This window comes from Amblyomma americanum, chromosome 6 (assembly GCF_052857255.1).
Source record: "Amblyomma americanum isolate KBUSLIRL-KWMA chromosome 6, ASM5285725v1, whole genome shotgun sequence".
Taxonomy (NCBI): domain Eukaryota; kingdom Metazoa; phylum Arthropoda; class Arachnida; order Ixodida; family Ixodidae; genus Amblyomma; species Amblyomma americanum.
Genome location: NC_135502.1, coordinates 59,423,150 through 59,443,128, shown reverse-complemented (window position 1 = coordinate 59,443,128; position 19,979 = coordinate 59,423,150). Strand labels below are relative to the sequence as shown.

General features: G+C 47.0%; 1 protein-coding gene across 1 annotated transcript in view; it reads right to left on the bottom strand.

Annotated features, from left to right (window-relative positions):
* The window catches only part of LOC144093558 (uncharacterized), a 50,743-nt gene that overhangs the window by 25,114 nt on the left and 5,650 nt on the right, over positions 1-19,979 (bottom strand). Inside the window, exons 4-5 of the mRNA XM_077627089.1 lie at positions 11,064-11,216; positions 4,289-4,483 (exon numbers count right to left, since the gene is read on the bottom strand). Coding sequence (XP_077483215.1) covers positions 4,289-4,483; positions 11,064-11,216 — 348 coding nt within the window. The remainder of the gene's footprint in view (positions 1-4,288; positions 4,484-11,063; positions 11,217-19,979) is intronic.

The following is a 19,979-nucleotide window of genomic DNA, read 5'->3' as shown; positions in this document are numbered from 1 at the left end:
TTTAAGAACGCTATACATGGCAGAACACTAAAACGTAGTGGATGAGTGCACCACTGTTTGTTTGCGAGCAAGAAAAACTGAGTGAAAAGTAGTACACATATGTACCACTGTCCTACAAACACTTAATTTTTCATGAACTCCTCAATGCTTCAGGTAGAAACTATTTGCATAGCCATTAACATCTGTTCATCGCTACCATCATGATGTTTTAGAGTTGCAGTGCTGTTGCCACTATTATTAACCAAGGAGCAGTAATTCTATAATTATAGTATAGATGCTTTTACATCACTGCCAATCGTTGTAGAGTTAATAGATGCAAGAAATTTTTTTCCTTTTTTCATCCCATCAAACTTGTTTACACTTGTACAAATTAATTAAAGCCATCGTTTTTCTGTTCAGAGCAAAATTTCAGCTGCACTGTACAGTGCACACATGTGCAAGCTATAACAAGAGTCAACCCTTAAATTTTTCCTATGTGGCACCTTGTCTTATTATTTTTAGTTTCTGCGTTCTGCGTTCAGTTTCTCTCCTATGCTATCTCCTTGTTATTGTTCATATAGAAGAATTCATGAGTCTGAAATCATTCGCTCCTGAAAATTATACTGGTAGTTCTCGCCCACTGTCCTTGCTTAGTGTTCAGCTCACTTCATACACTTCAGGTCAGCTCCAAATTTTTGCAATTTAGTAAATACAGTCACCGACCTATTTTTTAGACTCGAAGGGACCCGAAAAATGGTCCGAATAATCAAACAGTCCGAAAAATCCGTGAAGTACAAAACAATCACTTTATTGAGATGATTTTACCTTCTCGCAAATTTCTCTTGCTGGCGACGATTTGCGCATGTATTTGCACCAAAGTTGTGCTTTCAGTGTACAGGCTAGACAAAAAGGTCATGGCATTTAGTTGAATACTGCCCACGCCTCTTTGACGGACCTGGCAGCACCAGCGGGGCCATGTTGTCTACAACCAGAGTGTGCACCACACCGCTCGTCAAACACACGCAAAGACAAGGCACTTTTCGTTCAAAGCGGAGGAACCGCAGGACACAATCACAAAACGGCGAACGGATGTAACTTTGTGAAGACTGAGCGCACATTGGTCGACGCGGTCAAAGAAACCCAAGAGACGAAACGGCGAATGGCGAAAGTACGAGACCTGCCGCGGTGGCTCAGTGGTTAGGGCGCTCGGCTACTGATCCGGAGTACCTGGGTTCGAACCCGACCGTGGTGGCCGCATTTCGATGGAAGTGAAACGCAAAGGCACCCGTGGGCTGTGCGATGTGATTGCACGTTAAAAATCCCCAGGTGGTCTAAATTATTCCGGAGCCCTCCACCACGGCACCTCTTTCTCACTTTCTCCTCTAAATCGCTCCTTTATCCCTTCCATTAATGGCCGGTTCAGGTATGTGCCGAGATGTGAGACAGCTACTGTGCAATTTCCTTCCCCCGACAACCAATCATCAAATATGGGACAAGCGATAACTGCCCGCAACAAAAGCAAGTTGATGGCGATGACAATCTGACTGCCACCTCAAAGTGTCAGAGTTCGCAGGGGCCTCTACTGGCAAAAATGATGTGCCGAAAGTATGTCAAGCCAATCCAACTGCAGCGTAAATCCACCTCAATCCAAGATGGTGCCTCTTGCGCCGGCGAAAAGCCGATAGGATGGCCGATTTTGGCCTGCAGGCGACTGAAATTAGTCCAAAAAATCGAAATTTCGGACTTAAGTCCGAAATATCCGTCGCGGATATGTATGCGCTTCTATGGGGTGCCTAACGGTGCCTCATCGAGGTCCGAAATATCCTACAAGTCCGAATTATTGGAGTCCGAATTACCCGTCGGCTACTGTAGATAAGACACATATGAGGGGTTCATAGGCAAGTGAACACAAAGTTCAAATGCAATCTGCAAACTGTTTCCACACAAATTCCAGACAATAGGAAGACCTACACAAAGTCGAACTCCATTATAAAGGCCACAAATATAACAAACGCTTGCTTATCACGAATGAGTGGGATCTACCATCAAAATATGCATTAGGGAAATGGCAATTCATTTCCAATGCAATGAACAACTTTGACCATACCACTTTATTATAGCGATGAGGAGGTGCCGTAAACTCCCCCCCCCCCCCCCCACGAAGTTCAAGAGGCCGCACTTCCAGCAAGTGCGGCTCTCAGCTTTTATGACACTGCCCCGTAAGGAACCAGTGTTGCAGAAGTTACTGAAAAAAAGTAACTAAATATGTTACTCGTTACGCTAAAAAAAAAGCAACGAGTTACCACCCTACGTTAGGTACACACAAAAAAAAAAGGTAACGCATTACCGTTACCGAAAAAAAGTACCGCACGTTACTTTGGCGTTACTCCTTGGCTATAAATTTTAATCAGTGCGTCTTAGTTGCAAGGACTCAAAATGACAATTTTATGAAGCTCATACTTGAAATAAAACTTCAAGCCCTAACAACGATTTTACCCGAAATCCTGATTTAACGAGAATATTTTGCACAAATGTGCAAAAGCTTAGCAATGTTATAGTGGCCTAAAGTTGCCTGTAGAGTTACATGTGATGGCTTCTAACTCTGTGGCACATGGTGAAGCCATTTTCTGAATGTGATTGGCTCCAGCTACGAGCAACTGCGCGCTTGACCGCAGAGGCAATGCATGTGCACAGGAGCTTCCAGGTGCCGCCCATGGATGGCGCCAGAGGCCGCGGCTCATGATCATTGTCAACTTTTTCCTCCGCCGCCAGGTCCCACTACCCATATCGGCACCAGTATCACCAGCTCCAGCAGGAGAGTTGTGCTTCACCGTAGTTGTGGCTTTCGTGGCGTTGTAGTTTTAGCAGTTTTAGCACAATGGGCAAGCACCTTAATAACTACAAGTCTGGGAGATTGCTGTCGAACACAGCAAGCGGGCGGCCGGCCAAAAATTCGACATGGCCGATAAGTGCGTCCAACGATGGTGCAAGCAAAAGGATGCATTGAGGAACACAAGCTGCAAAAAGCGCGCTTTCCGAGGCAAGCCGTGCAAGTTTCCTAAACTGGAAGAAGAGCTGCTCTGCTAAGTGATGGAAGCGCAGAATAAACAGCTGCGCGTTGACAGCGGACGTGCTGCGCGACTTCATGTGGGATGAGCTTGCACCGGAGCACAGCATCAGCTCGGAGTCATACACCGCGAGTGGTGATTGAGAGTAGAATAAATGCCGCTGACTTCATGATTAGTGTGTTTCTACTTTAAAAATTTTTTTTTCTTGCAAATCCCATGTATGGGCCGGACCCCAGAAATTGGCCCTCAGATCTGAGAAAAAAAAAGTGCAGCCCTTACATGCGTTTATACGGCATAGTAGGGAGGCCTCTGCAGCTAAGGCTACTATCGCCGCTTGAATAGCAGGGCTAGAACTGCGCATCAGTGCCTCCCATTGCTCCATGGTATGGATATTACTAGTGGGGTCAATATTTACACACATGCCCACAGATTGTGGGTTAGCTTTGCGTGTTCATTGGCGAGCACATCCCGGTGGACACCCTTCGTGTGCCCTCCTGCCTAAAGCCACATTTACATGAATGCGACAGCAACACATCGCATCAACTTTTTAGCGTATCACATTCATGTAAAAGGCGATAATGCGCTAGGAAAGCGCATCAGCACGCCAGACAGGGGTAGATCATGGCAAGTCGACTCGCGCAGTGAATGGAGACAGGTTTGGAGGTGCCCCTCCTTCTCCCTGTCATGGCTACACATTGACCGCCGAGCCAGATAACAAAGCAGACTGTGCTCAAGATACGAGTGGCTGGACCCCTCTACCATGTGCACTGGGCGAGGGGTGACCACCCCGCCAGACTTGAAGCAGTACATGTAAACAGTGGCGCATCGGCTCAGCGAGACATGCTAGGACTAGGAAATAAAATGCACTGCTGTCGCATTCACTTAAACGTGGCTTATATCCGATAGGCTAATTCGTGGGCAGTGTTTTGGTTGCAAGTGTTGCCGGCAAGTTGACAACACATGCATGATGCACACAGATGCGAGTGTGCAAGTGAAATAGAAATCTGCAGGCACAGACGTAGCGCTAATTGAAAAGTTACTGTCGCCACCATACAAAAGGCCCAGTTACAGTTTTGTCTTACCACAGCTGCCTCCCGCTAAAAGAAGGATGCATATCAAACTACCCTACCCTAATAATTATTTATGGCACTGATTACAGGAGACAGCTTGTTTTCTTTATTTCTTCTTTTTTACCATAAATGGTGATAAGGTGTGCTGGCAACTGTGCTACTCAAACTCACCGAGGTCAGCAACGAAGATAGAGTCCTCGTACACATCCATGAAGCGGCATTTGGAGTTAGCAGGCACTCCCCGTGCCAGTGGACCATACACGACACTTCGCTCAAAGTTTCCAGATGCATTGAAGCACCTCAGTTTTGGCACGGGTTCACCCAGGGAGATGGTCAGCAGGTCCTCTTTTTCATAAAGGGCCAGGCCTGTGACATAAGGAATGACAAATGAAAAACAAGACAAGCACAGGGACAGTTATTGGAACACTGAGGGCAAATTCAAACTGGCCTGCATTGACACATTACCTCATTCTCATGACAAAGAGGCTACTTTCACTGATAATAGAGCTTTGATAAGCAAGAAAGAAAGTGAAAAACAGACATCGCCGCCACCAGCAGTCACCACAAGCAAACTGTGTTGGCGTCAAACCCCCCCTTTTTATGTAGATCTCTGAGGCTATGCTACACCACTATTCACTTCTAAACAGTAATCACAGAGTCCTTTTTGGTCAGCCTGTCACGAGTTTGAACTGAGAGGCAGGAGAAAATGTTCCGTCTTTCAATCACATTTTGTCACCAATAAGCACCCCTTTTGCAACAAAACAAACATCAATACTGCCACAAAGAGTCAGATAATCAATTTTTACTAAGGAAAAAAAGTGGAGTAGTCCACAGTGTGCCTTTCAGTGAGTGACATAGTGGACTACGAGGCATGCTGTAATAAAGGACTTCTAATGCATCCTGACCAGTCGGGCGTTTTTTTCACACGCACTAAAATTTCAGCATACTGGCATTTACATACCGTATTTACGTGCATAATTTGCGCACTTTTTATTCAGGAATTAGGGCTCGAAGAAGGGGGTGCGCAAATTATGCGGGAATTTCGCGAGCATGGCTTAAACAACTCCACAAAGGTCATAATGCGCAATATAGGTATAGCGTATGTTGCTACGTATACGTCAGCACCCGGACCCGCACCCACACTGGCCGCCCCCCGAAAAAAAGTTCTCTAAATGAAAAGCCGCGCATCCCCCCCCACTGCAGGATGGCATGAAGGTGCATGCATGAAGCTGAATAAGACGCTAAAACAGCGTCATCGCTTGCGGCCCAGCCAATTGTTCGGTAGTTCCGGATTCCGTAAGTTTGCTTTCGCAACTTCGTTTGGGATAGCAAGCGCGAATCAATAAATTAATTATCACACCACACAATTCTTTAACAGTACCGCGCGAGCGTCGACCAAACTGCTTGTCGGCGCCTTATCATGGCGCGGAGCTGCGATGCCAGCCAGAATAACCACGTGCGCACAAGTTTGCTGACACAACGATTGTCTATGGGCAAACTTGTGTGCACGCAGTTATTCTTGCTGGCTTCACCGCTCCGGGCCGTGATAAGGCGCTGACAAGCAGTTTGAAACTTGCCGTATAGTTGTGATATCCCATCGCAAGACACGACCGAACAACCAAACACAAGCAGTCAGAGCGACCAAGAAAAGCGTAGCCGGCAGTCAAGTCACATGCATCAGCCAAACAAACAGCGGTGTTGGCTCTTCTATCAGCTGCCGATCCTCCTCGGAAGTGCTGCTGGTCGTTCCGAGTGGCGATGCCGCTGGTGCCGCCGCGATTGTAACAGCAGCCCCTGACACCACCACGAACGCCCAGTGCACGAAAGATTCAAAAAGCCTTTCGAACAAACACGCGGAATAGCCGAATGCTACTGGGTAGAGCCATAGGGTAGAGCCCGCGTGCATCGTGGTGGTCTAGCACAGCGCGTTGCGTAAAATATGCGAGTAAAAAATGTGTTTTTGTAATCCCGGGTGATAAGTTAAGGGTGCGAAAATTATGCGCGTAAATACGGTACTTTGCCACTGAGGACCAAAGTCAGGCTTGCGTTATCCACAAACTTGTGCTCATAACATAAATGGTTTATGGGGGTTTAAAGGGATACTGAGGAGAAATTGCAGTTGGCTTGTATCGTCAGAATACCAGCGCCCGATTACAAAAATGGCCCTCTTACTGAAAACAAAGCTCTTGTAGGGTAGAAAATAGCAAGAACCAAAATACAGGTATCGCCGCAACAGGCCAATATCGCAAGTACAAGCGTGATGATGTCATAGGACAAGAGACGCCACCTTGGAGGAATTTTCCTTACTCCATGGACGCCACGAATCTCTGAGACTGACAAAGGAAGGTTGTGCGGTTCAATATTGAAGTAAATTTTGTTTGGAAACCGATAGTGCACTTTTATCCCACAAGGAAGACAGACAAAAGACAACCTGAATGTTGGAAGCAAAGAAAACCGATGCTTGGTGGAGCCAGAGGCAGCCAGGAGAGTTTCGGTTTGTTATGGCGCTTCGCGTCTATGAGCTTTGCGTGCCCCGTGGTTTTGTTTTTGACACGCCTCGATTTACAAGCGCCGAACAGCAGAGGAACTTCAAGTGCCGCTTCAAGTGCTAGTTAACCTTTGAAAGAGCGTGTTAAGGCTAGTCGGATGATCACCACGGTCGATGAAAAACTATGATGGCACGATGATCGGTGATCGTACAAGGCAGTTAGCAGTATAAAGAGCACTTCTGTCTTTGTACGCTCACCCGGCGAAACGTTCCTGGCTGTGCCAGTCAACTTCAAACTACCTAACGGAAATCGTTTATTAGGGACGGAAGACAAGATACAAGGCGGTTAAGAAAAAAAGATTTGGAACCTGCAGAGACCGTGACTCCGCCCTCCTCCAACTCGTTTGTTTGTGGCTCCATACAATAGCTTCGGCAGTTGGGCGGAGCTGTTCTCTTCGAACTCTTGACTAATTTAATCCATCCACAGTATAGATCTGAAGGTACATGCAAGTGGGCGAGAGAGACCGATCCAGTGGACCTCGTACCTCAGGAAACACGCGGAACCTGTTGAAGCGTCGTGCATTGGTTTTACTTTGAAGCCGCCACCTTAAAACGCAAGCGCCCTTGAGCGCCCATCCGTATTTTGTAGCAAAAAATAAATAAATAAATAACCTGGCCCTTGTAATCGTGAGAAACCTCCTTGACGCTGCCTGCTGCACCGTGCAAGGCTGCCGTTCAAGGAATCACCATCCATTGGGCCCAAAGCCTCGGCCAGCCGCCGATGGGCGCGACGCGCCGACCTTGTCCTCGCCCCTCGCGACTCCCCGCACTGGGGTTTAAGATATTTAATTAGCAACGGCTGCTCACTGAGGAAGGGGGGAAACGACCCGCCAGCGCCTAACCTAACCGTGCTCCCTCAAAAGCATCGCGCACTCTGTGGAGGTGAGGTTGCTGAAACGCAGGCCGGAGTTTTTGCGAGAACTTCGTTGTCTGGTTAGGGAACGGGATCTATCGTAACGCTGGCAAAACGCCACAGCAAACATAAACGAAGTGACGGTAGCGACCCCCTATAAAATGCCTTCAACGTGCAGCTGCAGTAGCTTTCGACTGCTGCTAGGCCGCAACGCTAGCCCCCAGAAATCACGGAGTCTGCGTTTATGTAACGTTTCATGTCACTCCGTCCCGTGACGTCATAAGAGGAAACTGTGACGTCATAAGAGGGCTTCGAGTTTGAATCAGAGGGCAGGAAAACCTTTTTCAACTTCGAATCCAAATTTCTTTGAAATAAAAATGCATTTTTGGCTCCCGAACAAGCGGCAACAAAGCCATGAAATGCCGAACTATCAGATTGTGCTAACAAAAAAAAACTGTAGAGTTCTCACTGTCCCTTTAACGTCCCAAATCAACTCAGGGTATGCGGGACGCCGTAGTGAAGGGCTTCGGAGCATCACACAGCACACGGGCCTATAGAATTTCACTTCCATCGAAATTCGACTGTGGTGGCCGGGATCGAACCCACATCTTCTGGGTCAGCAACTGAGTGCCATAACCACTAAGCCACCATGGTGGCCGATGTCAAATGCACAATGAATGCACCTGCAGGCAAAGCAGTTGATGCAGAGACCACTCATGTAGCAGGTAAACAACCCTCTCCCCCAGCAGGCCTACAGAACTTACAGTACTGGCCCTACCACAACCACACTACGATCCATTCACCCCAGCACAGCAGAAGGCACAGGAAGGCACTCTGCTCTAGCCGGCAGGAAGTTAGTAAGCAACTTTTACGCCAAAAGATGACACAAGTGTTGACTGGGCAGGGCATGACCTGAACTGCCTCAAGAACAAGTTGAGGATAAAGGTCACAGATTGGGATGAGAGTAATCTTAGCCACCTGCACCTCTCTTGAAACATGACGCTTGGAAAAAGCTCTAGTAAAAAAGGGTTGCCCTAACAGCCTCCTTCAACTATTTGTCTGGGTCGGGTGACCCTCGGACATGGGCCCTTAAAGGCACGCTGAGCACAAATCGAAGTCGCCCTGTATCAACAGGGTGCCACATTCAAATCCCAAAGAGACCACTCGCATCGAAAACTGAGCTTTTATAAACTAGAAAAGACCAAACAATAAAATTCAGGCGCCGCCATCACAGACTGATTTTGTAAGTACAACGCTTCAGTCAACTCCCGCTTTCTGGGCGAGGACCCCAAGGCTACGCTACTCTGTCATTCCCTTTAAAATGGTAGTGACTCACCCATTCTGGTAAGGACGACACTAGTTGGAATCTACTTGTGGGAAGATTTTTAAATCCAATTTTCTCCCAGATTAAAGGAGTATAGACACCTAACCTTTAGGTGCATGTTTCTTGTTTGTACTGATGTGTAATGATGCGCTAGTTATTTCTTTCTCATGCTGTTTCGGTTATCAACAGCCAAACGATGACTGTGATGTCAAAGTGTGGTTATGTGAGGCATGAAAAAACTGCAATATATTCACTGCTTCTACATTCGTTGTTATTCCGGCCCTTAAAGAAGACTGGTTTCAGAGCTGTAGTAAACAAAAATGATGAAGCAGCCATTATATCGACGTTTTCCATGCCTCACATGATACATAGCCATACTTTGACGTCATGGCCATTGTTCGGCTGTTGAAACCAAAAACAAAAGAACATGACAGAAAATTTCAATCATAAATTATGTAGCGGTCGTAGGCGAATACCACATAGTGATCTATGCATAGCAGTGTCTTCTGCATCGTTGTAGAGAAGAAAACATGCCATCAAAATTATGTCTCTCTGCTCCTTTAAAGGGACTATGCAATAAATTAATTGAGATTACGTAAAGCACACGAGAGATAGGCATTTCATCACTCGTCACCCCAACGCAAGAATTTTTAAGCTAGCATCAATAACAACGAAGATATAGACGATTAAAAATTACGCTCCTCCTCTCCCCCTCAACTCGTCCACGCGGGGCACCAGACAAAAATAAAGAAAACAGCTCTGGGACTGGGCCCCGTCCATGAATAGGTCATCTGCTGACGTTCCTTTTGCAACTTCCGGTTGTCGCTCCTAGCACCCCAGCAGCAGCGTCGGTGGCGTGATTGCAACGCACGTCGGGTTTCTTTGCTTGCCGTCTGTTGTAATTAGCAGTAATGAAACCGGACCTCGAGGCGCGACTGCTCGCTCTTACGGCTGAGATGGGCATCGAGCCCTATGCGTTCACGCCGTACCGGCTGAACGCCAGCGACGACAGTAGCGACTCGGCGAGCCACTGCGATTGGCTCCGAAACTCCCGACAGAAATTGAAACCATATGCGCGCGGGCAATGCCCTGGCTCGCGCTTGCCCAAGAGGGTCACGCGACGGCACGAGCAGACGATTTTCACGGCTAGCGGAAGTATGCCCGTGACTCCGCGAATGACATCGTGTGGTGGCCTGGCGACGTCATGTGTACGGTGACGTCTTTTTTCATGATTTTAGTTTCAAAATCGGTCACTACGAGCACACCAATCGGCCCGCGAAATTTAAAAAACACGGTTTTTAAAAATTCATAATAAATTGCTGGCTCAGTTCCGAAGACTCATATTTGGTGTGAATGCTTCTTAGCATCATTTCTAAGCATTGAAAACATTTACAAGCGACTTTTTATTCATTGCATAGTCCCTTTAATGCGTCTTTTGCTGCCAGACAAACGTCACTGACTCACCATAGCCAGAAGGAGCCAGAGAATCAATTTTTACTGAGAACAATGATTGGATGGAGTTTTCCTCAGTGCCTCATTTAAAGGCTTACTCATGTCTGCAACATATCTGTCTCATGTCAGTTTTCAGCTGCAGTCACTGTGAAAAGCAGCTGCATTCATTTTTCATTGCTTTTTTTACCAAAGCCAGGCAGCCAAATAAGCATGGGCTGTGTGAAAAGCTATCCTCTGGTGACCACATTTCCAATGCTCCAGTTGCTGCTCTTTGTTCTTCACATGAATTTCTATAAAAATGGTCATTAGTGACGACTCTGCATTGAGTAAATCAGGAATGACCACTCTCAATTCCAATGAATACCTTAGGGTTGGCATTGAGCCAATGATAATGAAGCCCTGAGCAGCACTTCCTGGCTAGTTTATTCTACTTAAGCGCCTGTGTATGTATGCACGCACGCTATACATTTCAATGGTTCACATCTCGGCTTCCACCAGTCACATTTCGTTGTTTGGCATTTCAACTTTTAGTCGTATAGTTGCAAAGTTTTCTCAGTGACCTGCTGACAAGTATGCTCCTATCCCTTCTATATTCTTTTTCTTTTCCATCCCACAACTTGGTTCTCCTGCAATATAAAACTTCGTTGGGCCTTTGGCCGTAATCACGGCACCTGCTGCTTGCTGTAAACATCACCGGGAGGCACTGAAGCTATGGTGGCCACACTAGAACACCGCAGACAAAGCACACACAGTTCACTGAACAACTCACCATATGGCTTTTGCAGGCTCCCCTTCCCCAAAGTGTGGATGAATTCACCATGTCTGGAGAAGACATAGATGCAGCAGTCATCTTTTACGGCATATTTCCCATCCTCCATTGCTACAACCGCTGATGGACGATAGAACTTCTCCTTTGAGCCGGCTGGAAAAACAATGAGTGATAACAGTGGTCTCAGCCAAAGAACAGCTGTCTTCTGCTGTTTAGGCAAACCCTGCTGCAATGGAATTCATGAGCCACGTGAAAAATTCTGCTCAAGCAGAAACTTCTGAGTGACAAAACCAGCCTATAGCAGCGATTTGGTTGGACTAGATAGTGCATGAATGTTGTTCATTAAAAAAAATCTGTCATACTTGGCAACTTCCACTGTTTCAGCATTAGAACCATGGTGGAATTTTCATGCCTGGTGTGCCGTTGCATCATGACACCACTGCAGCAGGCCCTAATAAAGCTACATGGACTTAGACATCGCCAACCAAAAACTCAGATCCAACAGAGAACATTAAAGTGTCCGAAAAAGAATTGGGCCGAAAAAAAAATCTATCTAAACTACTTAACTGAAAAGCAGCTGGGAAATCTGGTTGTTTGACAGTTTTTGACATGTTCATTAGCTTTTACATGATCACACCAAGACTATCAGCAAACACCATGCCATCACTGCATACACAATGTCAGCATAAAAGCTGCTTTCATGCGCTCAATGCTCGACAGCCACAGGTCCACACCCCTACATTGTCACTGACGGGTGCATGCATTCAGAGAAAGTCTAGAAAGACAAGCAAACACAATGAAGTGGGAAACACAATGAAGTGGGAAACACAATGAAGTGGGAAGAAGTGCACAGCGCCTATGGGGGACCCAAATGGGAATAATGAAAAAGATAAGGAGGCAGAACAGCAAACATACCCACAGTAAGCATTCTATTAGCGCTTGCTTTGGCGCATTCAGCTGAGTATTGAAACTAGATATTTGTCAGTGTTTACACGGCTATTGTTTACAATTTGTAACTCTGATACAATGAACTCAAGTAAAACACTACAGACAGATGTAACCCAAGAACAAATTGGCAAATTCCCTTAAAACGAGACCCTACCAATGGCATTGACCATTGTTATGAAACTGCAAAGAACTATGTTGCATCGGCCACAGCCGCTAGCAGGTGCATGCTATGGACCCTTTGCAAAACTTTGGGAGTAAACTCCTCTTCATAGTGCAAACCTCTTCATCATGGCGGTCAAACCGGTTTTGGAGGCAGAAATAAAGTGCAACGCTGGAGACATCTGTTGCCAGATTAATGCCCGGCCCCTTTCCTGCATGCTTCTACCCTTTATTGCTGATGTGATAAAGGGATTAAGCTCCTAAACCACTACTTTGCAGGTACAATTCGCCCTCTCCGCTTCAGTCACAAAGCAAGGGTGAAAGGCAGCTGTGTCTAAGTACTGCTCGTCAGTGTGTGCACAGCATAAAGCGTGGAATAGTAGTCTTTAGCACTACACCCAATTTCAACCCCCTAGGACGATCCACAACGCCATGGTAAAGGGGTCTTTGCTAAGCAGAAAAGCTAACTTACGGAGTTTTGCAAAAGGTCTATAGTCTGCTACATCTCAAGAACGAAGCAGCAGATGCCCCTCAAAAGGAGGCCTTCCAGCCAATGGCGTCGAAAGAATTTCGTGAAACTGTAGTTAATCCAATTTAGCCACGCAACGTCAATGCTACCAGGTTTAATGGGAACACCATTAGTTGGAAAGCCCTCCTTTGAGGGGCATCTGCCGTCTTGCTCTTGAGTTGTACCCAAATATACAGTCAAACCCGAATATATCGAATTCGAAGGAGATTGTGAAATAGTTCTATATATTGTCACGCGTGAATGCGGGAGATAACTGATCACAAGAGACAGCGGCGGGCTTCGACGAACGTCTTGACCACAGCTCCAGATCGCTGTCACTTCCACTTCCTCTTTTTGAGGCGGCGAGCGCTTCAGGTAAGCGCTAAGAGAACACGCGAGATGCACCGTGTCACTGGACGCACGGAAAGAAAGAGCATCGTCCCGATGCGTAGCCTGTGTGTTTAAACAAAAAGTTCACTAGGGGAAGCATGATGTGCGCGCAAAAGTCCAGCTCTACCGCTACCGCTTGTAGTAAGGCTTGAGACAGACAACGTGTACAACCCCAGGGTGCAGGAATTGCCGAGACTTCTGAAAGCCGTCAGGAACGACCTCATAGTTGAGGTCTCCAATTGGCCTGATCACTTTGTAGGGTCCAAAATATTGGCAGAGGAGCTTTTCGCTAAGTCCATGTCGGCGAATGGGAAACCAGAACCACACACGGTCTCCTGATGTGTACCGAGTATTGCGGCGTCGGAGGTTATAGTGTTGGGCATTTCAGCATTGTTGGTCGAGAATCCACACTCTGGCCAGCTGACGAGCCTCTTCAGCGAGGTGCAGGAAGGTGTGAAGATCCGCATTCGAGTCGATGTCGTCCACATGCGGTAACAGGGCGTCGAGCATCGTGGTCACGTCGCGGCCGTAAACGAGACGGAACGGTGGCATGTTTCTCGTTTCCTGTACAGCCGTATTGTATGCGAAGGTGATGTATGGGAGCACCTCATCCCAAGTTCTGTGCTGATCGCCGACATACATTGAAAGCATGTCACCTAGGGTTTTGTTTAATCATTCCATTAAACCGTTCGTCTGAGGGTGGTAGGATGTCATCTTTCGGTGATCCGTATGACTGTGGCGTAAAATCTGCTGTAGGAGGTCAGCCATGAATGCTGTACCCGTCGGTGATTAGGATCTTCAGTGCACCGTGACGCAAAACAATCTGATGGATGAAAAATTTTGCCACGTCAAGGGCTGTGGCACTTGGCAGAGCTGATGTTTCCGCGTATCGTGTCAAGTAGTCAGTTGCCACGATGACCCACTTGTTTCCTGAATGAGAAAGAGGGAATGGGCCCAGCATGTCCATCCTGATCTGCTGGAAAGGCCGCAATTGTGGTCCTTCAGGTGCCGCGGCCAGGTAATCGCTTATTTCTCGAGGCCATTGACCACGCTGCGGTCGGAGCGCATCGGCACTATATCCCTGCAGACCCATACGTCAGTAACGACAGTTGCGGTAGACGTGACCGGGCTCTCCGCAGTGATAGCACAGAGGGTGATGATCGGCAGTATGCCAGACGTCGCTCTTCTGAGGGGGGACCCAAGAGAGGTGAGGAAGGAGTGGTTGGCGGCAAATGTGGACAAGTGTATCGGAACGACTTGGAGGTGGTGGTAGACGGCAAACGGCTGCTGCTTATGTCATCATCTGGGGTGTTGTGTTCGGCTGAAGAGGGTCTGGCGGCATGAGCGCCTGTTGGACCTCTTCACGAATAATGTCCGAAATGGAAGAAACCTGCGGCGAATGCAGGGCTGGAAAGAGCTTTTGAAGCTCTTCGCGTACGACAGTCCGGATGGTCTCCCGAAGGACGTCGTGGCTAGAAGCATCGACATCGCTGGTAGCCATCAGCGACGGCGGACGCTCGTACTGTCTTGACGCTCGTACTGTCTTCTCCATTGTAGTGGGTTCGGAAACAAATTCTGCGACTGTTCTGGGCGGGCTTCGAACTAACCCAGCGAAGATCTGCTCCTTGAAGCCCCTCATAAGAAAACACAGCTTCTTTTCGGACATGTTGGGATCAGCCCGGCGGAAGAGCTTCGCCATGCCCTCGGAGTAAGCGAGGACGGTCTCGTTTGGAAGCTGGACGCGTGTCTGGAGGAGCAGCTCGGAACGTTCTTTCCGGAGGACGGTGGTAAAAGCCTGCAAAAAGTGAGTCTTGAAGGAACCCCACGTTGTTATTTTGGCCTCTTGGTTCTCAAACCAAGTACGAGCTGCAACCCCCAGCGAAAAAAACACGTGCTGCAGCTTCGAGTCATCAGCCCACCTGTTGTATTGGGCTACGAGCTCGGACTTCTCGAACCAGTCCTGCGGGTCCTCGCCTGGAAAACCTTGAAAGGTGGGTGGCTCGCGTGGCTGCTGCAGTACAATGGACGGCGAAGGGATGGCATCTGGCATGCTAACAAGGTTTTGGGTGGACACTGATGGTCGCGCTGAATCGGAGGTAAGTGTTCTCACGGTCAGACGAGACTGCAGAAGACCGAACTCTGGTTACAGCCCTTGTAGCTGCCGGCTACCTTGGTGGGTGGGCGTAAACGACTTTCCAGAATTCAGGCGGGCTGGAGTCCCGGCTTCCTGAAGGGGCCCTGGGCATGGGGTGCACAACCCAGCAAACCTCCACCAAGATGCCACGCGTGAATGCGGGACATAACTGATCACAAGAAACAGCGGCGGGCTTCGACGAACGTCTTGACCACAGCTCTAGATCGCTGTCACTTCCACTTCCTCTTTTGGAGACGGCGCGTGCTTCAGGTCAGCGCTAAGCGAACATGCGGGATGCACAGCGTCAATATCAATAATTCAATATATTAAAAACAGCAAAAAAAAAAAACTTTTGTGCAACCTAGAAGCAAGACTACATTGCATCAATGCTAGATGCATTCTTCAATGTGCTATCCACCAGCGTGCTGGTAGCACACCGCTTACTAGGCGGTTTCTACCACTCTGCTGCACATCGAAATGGCAGCAGAAGATGGTTTGGAATAAACCACTGCCTATCATAAGATGCTTAATTCTGTTACCGCTAAACTATACATGCAATATCTCATTAGAACTACAGTATGGTTGGTTTCAGCAGACTTGGCAGCGAAGCGTTTCAGGTGAAGGCCACCACAAGGACTTAGTTAGGTTGGCTTCATAGCATGACAGCAATGTGGTGTGAAAAATGAGTACAAGAGACCACAGGTCAACCTGAAATACTCCTCTAGTTCACGTCATCACGTGGGTTCGCAGCACCAGCACTGGCAGCAGCTGCCCAAGGCTGCGCAGTCGATCCGTCTCCACAAGTGAAAAAGGTTCGAATAGCGCCGTTAGAAGAAGTGGTACTTAAAGGGCGCAGCACTGTTTGATATACTGGATGTTCCACTGAACACGAGTTCAATGTTCACGAACTATAGTGCTATACTTTCACAAGGGATTTTCAAAGGGAAGTTCTGACTGTTCTATATAAATAATTATTCAATATATGCAGGTTTGATATATCTGGGCTTAACTGTAGCAAGTGCAAGGTGACTTCACAGTAATGATATAACAATAGGTAAGAGCCACTGGTTGGCAAGCATCCTTTGTGGGGCATCTGGCACTTCATTCTTGTGTTCGTCCAACTATGTCAGCAAGCACATAGCCAGGGATTTTTTCCAGGAGGAGCCCAAGGTAATTTATTGGGCCTCTAGAATTTCACGTCCATTGAAATTTGACTGCCATAACCGAGATCGAACTCCTGTCTTCCGGGTCAGCAGCAGAGCACCATAACCGTTTAGCCACCGCATCAGCTGTGGGAGAAATTAATTATGTAACATTATATGGTTAGCTAACACAGAATTAAAAATAGACTGCTGTGACAGTGTTTGTTGCACTGAAGTCTGGCTGCTACACTGAAGTCTGGCTGCTACACTGAAGTCTGGCTGCTGCACTGAAGTCTGACTGCTGCACTGAAGTCTGACTGCTGCACTGAAGTCTGACTGCTGCACTGAAGTCTGACTGCTGCACTGAAGTCTGACTGCTGCACTGAAGTCTGACTGCTGCACTGACATCAGACTGCTGCACTGAAGTCTGACTGCTACACTGAAGTCTGGCTGCTGCACTGAAGTCTGACTGCTGCACTGAAGTCTGACTGCTGCACTGAAGTCTGACTGCTGCACTGACGTCAGACTGCTGCACTGACGTCAGACTGCTGCACTGAAGTCTGACTGCATATCTACACAATCCACTTTGATTCTGTGCGTAGCAACCATCCCATGATAAGTGAGGAAGGTAGCAGAATGCAATCTCTGACAATTACTTGGGCATTACAATTAGTGCAAAATGCTGAAGAATGAGAACACGAACAAACCTGTATGGTTTTTCTTCTTGTCCACCTTTTTCTCATTACAGTATTTCTGTTACTCCAAAATTAGCAATTAACCAACCTTCCCTCTAGAGCACTTTCAACCACTTTGCTCCCGCTCCTTGTTCAGGTCTTAAAATGTCTGTGCATAGCATGTTTACCAAGCAATCAAAAGGGAATAGCAATTTACTCAGAATGAAAAGGAGTGGCAGACACATCTGACAATTTTTAGAAATTTTGCTTTGGTGTCAGTGTGTCCATTAAGCTATCAAAAAAAATAAATTTTTTCCTGTTTATGTCCAAATAAGGATTCATTGAAAGCTGGTGATCACAAAACGGTCCCAGTGACAAAACACGATAGACTCTATAATAGGAGGCTTCCTTCTGACGAACCCTACCATACATAGTTCTAATAACCATTTTTAAGCATGGTTGCTTCAATTTGCTACATAAATGAAACACAAACATTTCTCTTAAAATCCCATGTGACGTTACAAGCATGCTCTGCACTTTTCTAACGTGTTTGCCACCAAACTCGATGCACGTTTTGCTAGCACATTTAGCCCATTACACAACAAGCACAGTCAGCTTCCACCTAATAATAATAATAATCATTTATGAGGAAATTAACGCAGCAATAACTGTCTCACTTCTCAGAGGACACCTTAACCTCATAGAGAGGGAAGGCATGAAGGAGGGAGGGAGTAGAAGAAGGAAGAGAGAGAGAAGCCATACTGGAAGGCTCTGGATTAATTTGAACCACCTGGGGTTCTCTAAAGTGTACCAATGTCGCACAACACATGGGTGTTTCGTGCATTTGATCTGTACGGTGCACTTCTCATAAGCTCTCTGCTGTACTTGCCAGCCACCATCACTTTCATGTGGGGAGACTATCTTGAAACGACATTAAAGCTTCACTGCATGCTTGACATTGAGTGGGCCTTGCTTCCGATCTACCTATCCAGTCATGTGTAGGCTACAATAACATCTAAAGGAGGGCTACAGTGTCGATACAAGAAGCAGCACAAAGGCACACCAGTGGCAACTATGCCATAGAACATGCACCACATGAAGAATCATCAGCTTTAACTTGCTGACAGCACACTTTGGCCCGATGAAATTCTATGGTAAACATAATATACCTTCAATGAACTTCAACACGTAAACATAATAATGAACTTCAACATGTAAACATAATTTTCTGTTCACATGTTGAAGTTCAAACCGCGTCATGAAGTATACAACCTTTATCCGCAAATTTCCGAGACTGAGTCCATTAAAAAAAATGCGTGTGACATTGAAATCGTGCAGCATCCCTTCGAAAAAGTCTCCTTGCAGTCTATAAACATATCTTCCAACGCTTTTTGAGGTCTTGGAAACAGTCGGAACGCTTCTGTTGGCAGGGCTGTCAACTCCTTTGTAGCGGCATTTGAGTGGCCTCCACGCTCCCCATACAGCGACAATTTAGGGCTCTCTTCACACGAGGAAACAGGAAAAAATCTAATGCGGAGAGGTCAGGGAGTATGGCGGATGGCGGTACAGTAATGCTGTGCTTGGAGAGAAATTTTGTCACGCTGAGAGCAGTGTGCGGCCTTGCGTTATCGTGGAGAAGGCTCCGTTGCTCAGATGCCCATAAGTCAGGGCGACGGCGCCACAGTGCATCACGCATATGTTGGAGCACGCAGATATAAAAATCCTGATTCACCGTCTGCCCTTGTGGGACGAACTCGTGGTGATGACACCTCTGGCATCGAAAAAAACTATCAGCATCGTCTTTGTTTTGGTCTTTTGTCGCCGCACCTTTCTCGACGCTGGAGAGCTTGTGGACCGCCATTCGGTGTTCTGCCTCTCTGAGGATCGTATTGAAAACACCATGTTTCGTCTTCAGCAATGATGCTGTCGACGAATGCAGCATCCTTCTCTGCCTCGAGAACCATCTGATAGCATGCGGACTGTAATGGTGCGGTCTTGCTGTACGATTTCCCTGATCCGAGCCACGTTTTCATTCCGTGAGGTTGAAGGGCGCCCCTTCCTTGTGTTGTCCTCCACAGACGTTCTCCCCGAAAAGAACCTCTTTTGCCACTCGAAAACTCGCGCCAGCGATAATGTCTCGCTGCCGTAAGCATCACGAAGGAGCTCATATGTCTGTGTGGCTGTCTTGCCAAGCTTCATGCAGAATTCTATGTTTACACGCTGTTCGAGGTGAACGTCCATCTCTCTACATTCATTCACAGGAGAATGTGCAGACGACTAGTGACGACGTATTTTTTTACATGTAGTGCCTTCTAGTGGCTGCCACAGCAATTAACATAAATAGCTCAAGTTAGCCCAAAAAGATGGCACTGCACATACACACCAACATTTGTTTTGGGGAATCATTTCTAGAGAAGAAAATAAATCAGTCTCGAAACTATACGGACAAAGGTTGTACATGACTGCCCACCTTAACAAGCAGGAATGCTTATTGGTACAGCAACACCAAAAGTTGGGCGAGTTGTTGAAGTTCAAATGTGACAAAAGCACAAAGAATTAACGGGGAAAAAACACAGGAAGAAAAGACGATATAGCGCCTGTGTCGTCGTTTCTTCCTGTGTTTTTTCCCGTCAGTTGCTAGCACTTTTTTCAAATATTATTGGTACAGCTTTGAGTAACTAAACTCCACTGCACATGTGCTTGAAACCACAAAGCGGTCAAGTGTAAGTGTACTACAATGAGGAGAAGAACACAGCTCCTGCGGATATTTTTAACGCACTTGCATTATAGGCCTTGTGTTACAGAAAATCCGGCACCAATGGCCGTGAGCGAAAAGTCCATGAAAAATCCCCAGAGAAGCAACCTAGGTGGCAAGTAGTGTCACCTAGGTCACGTGACTTTGTGACGTTACCACAATCTGCCCACCGGGGCAGAGTTCAATTAATGAATGGTCGCCAGAGG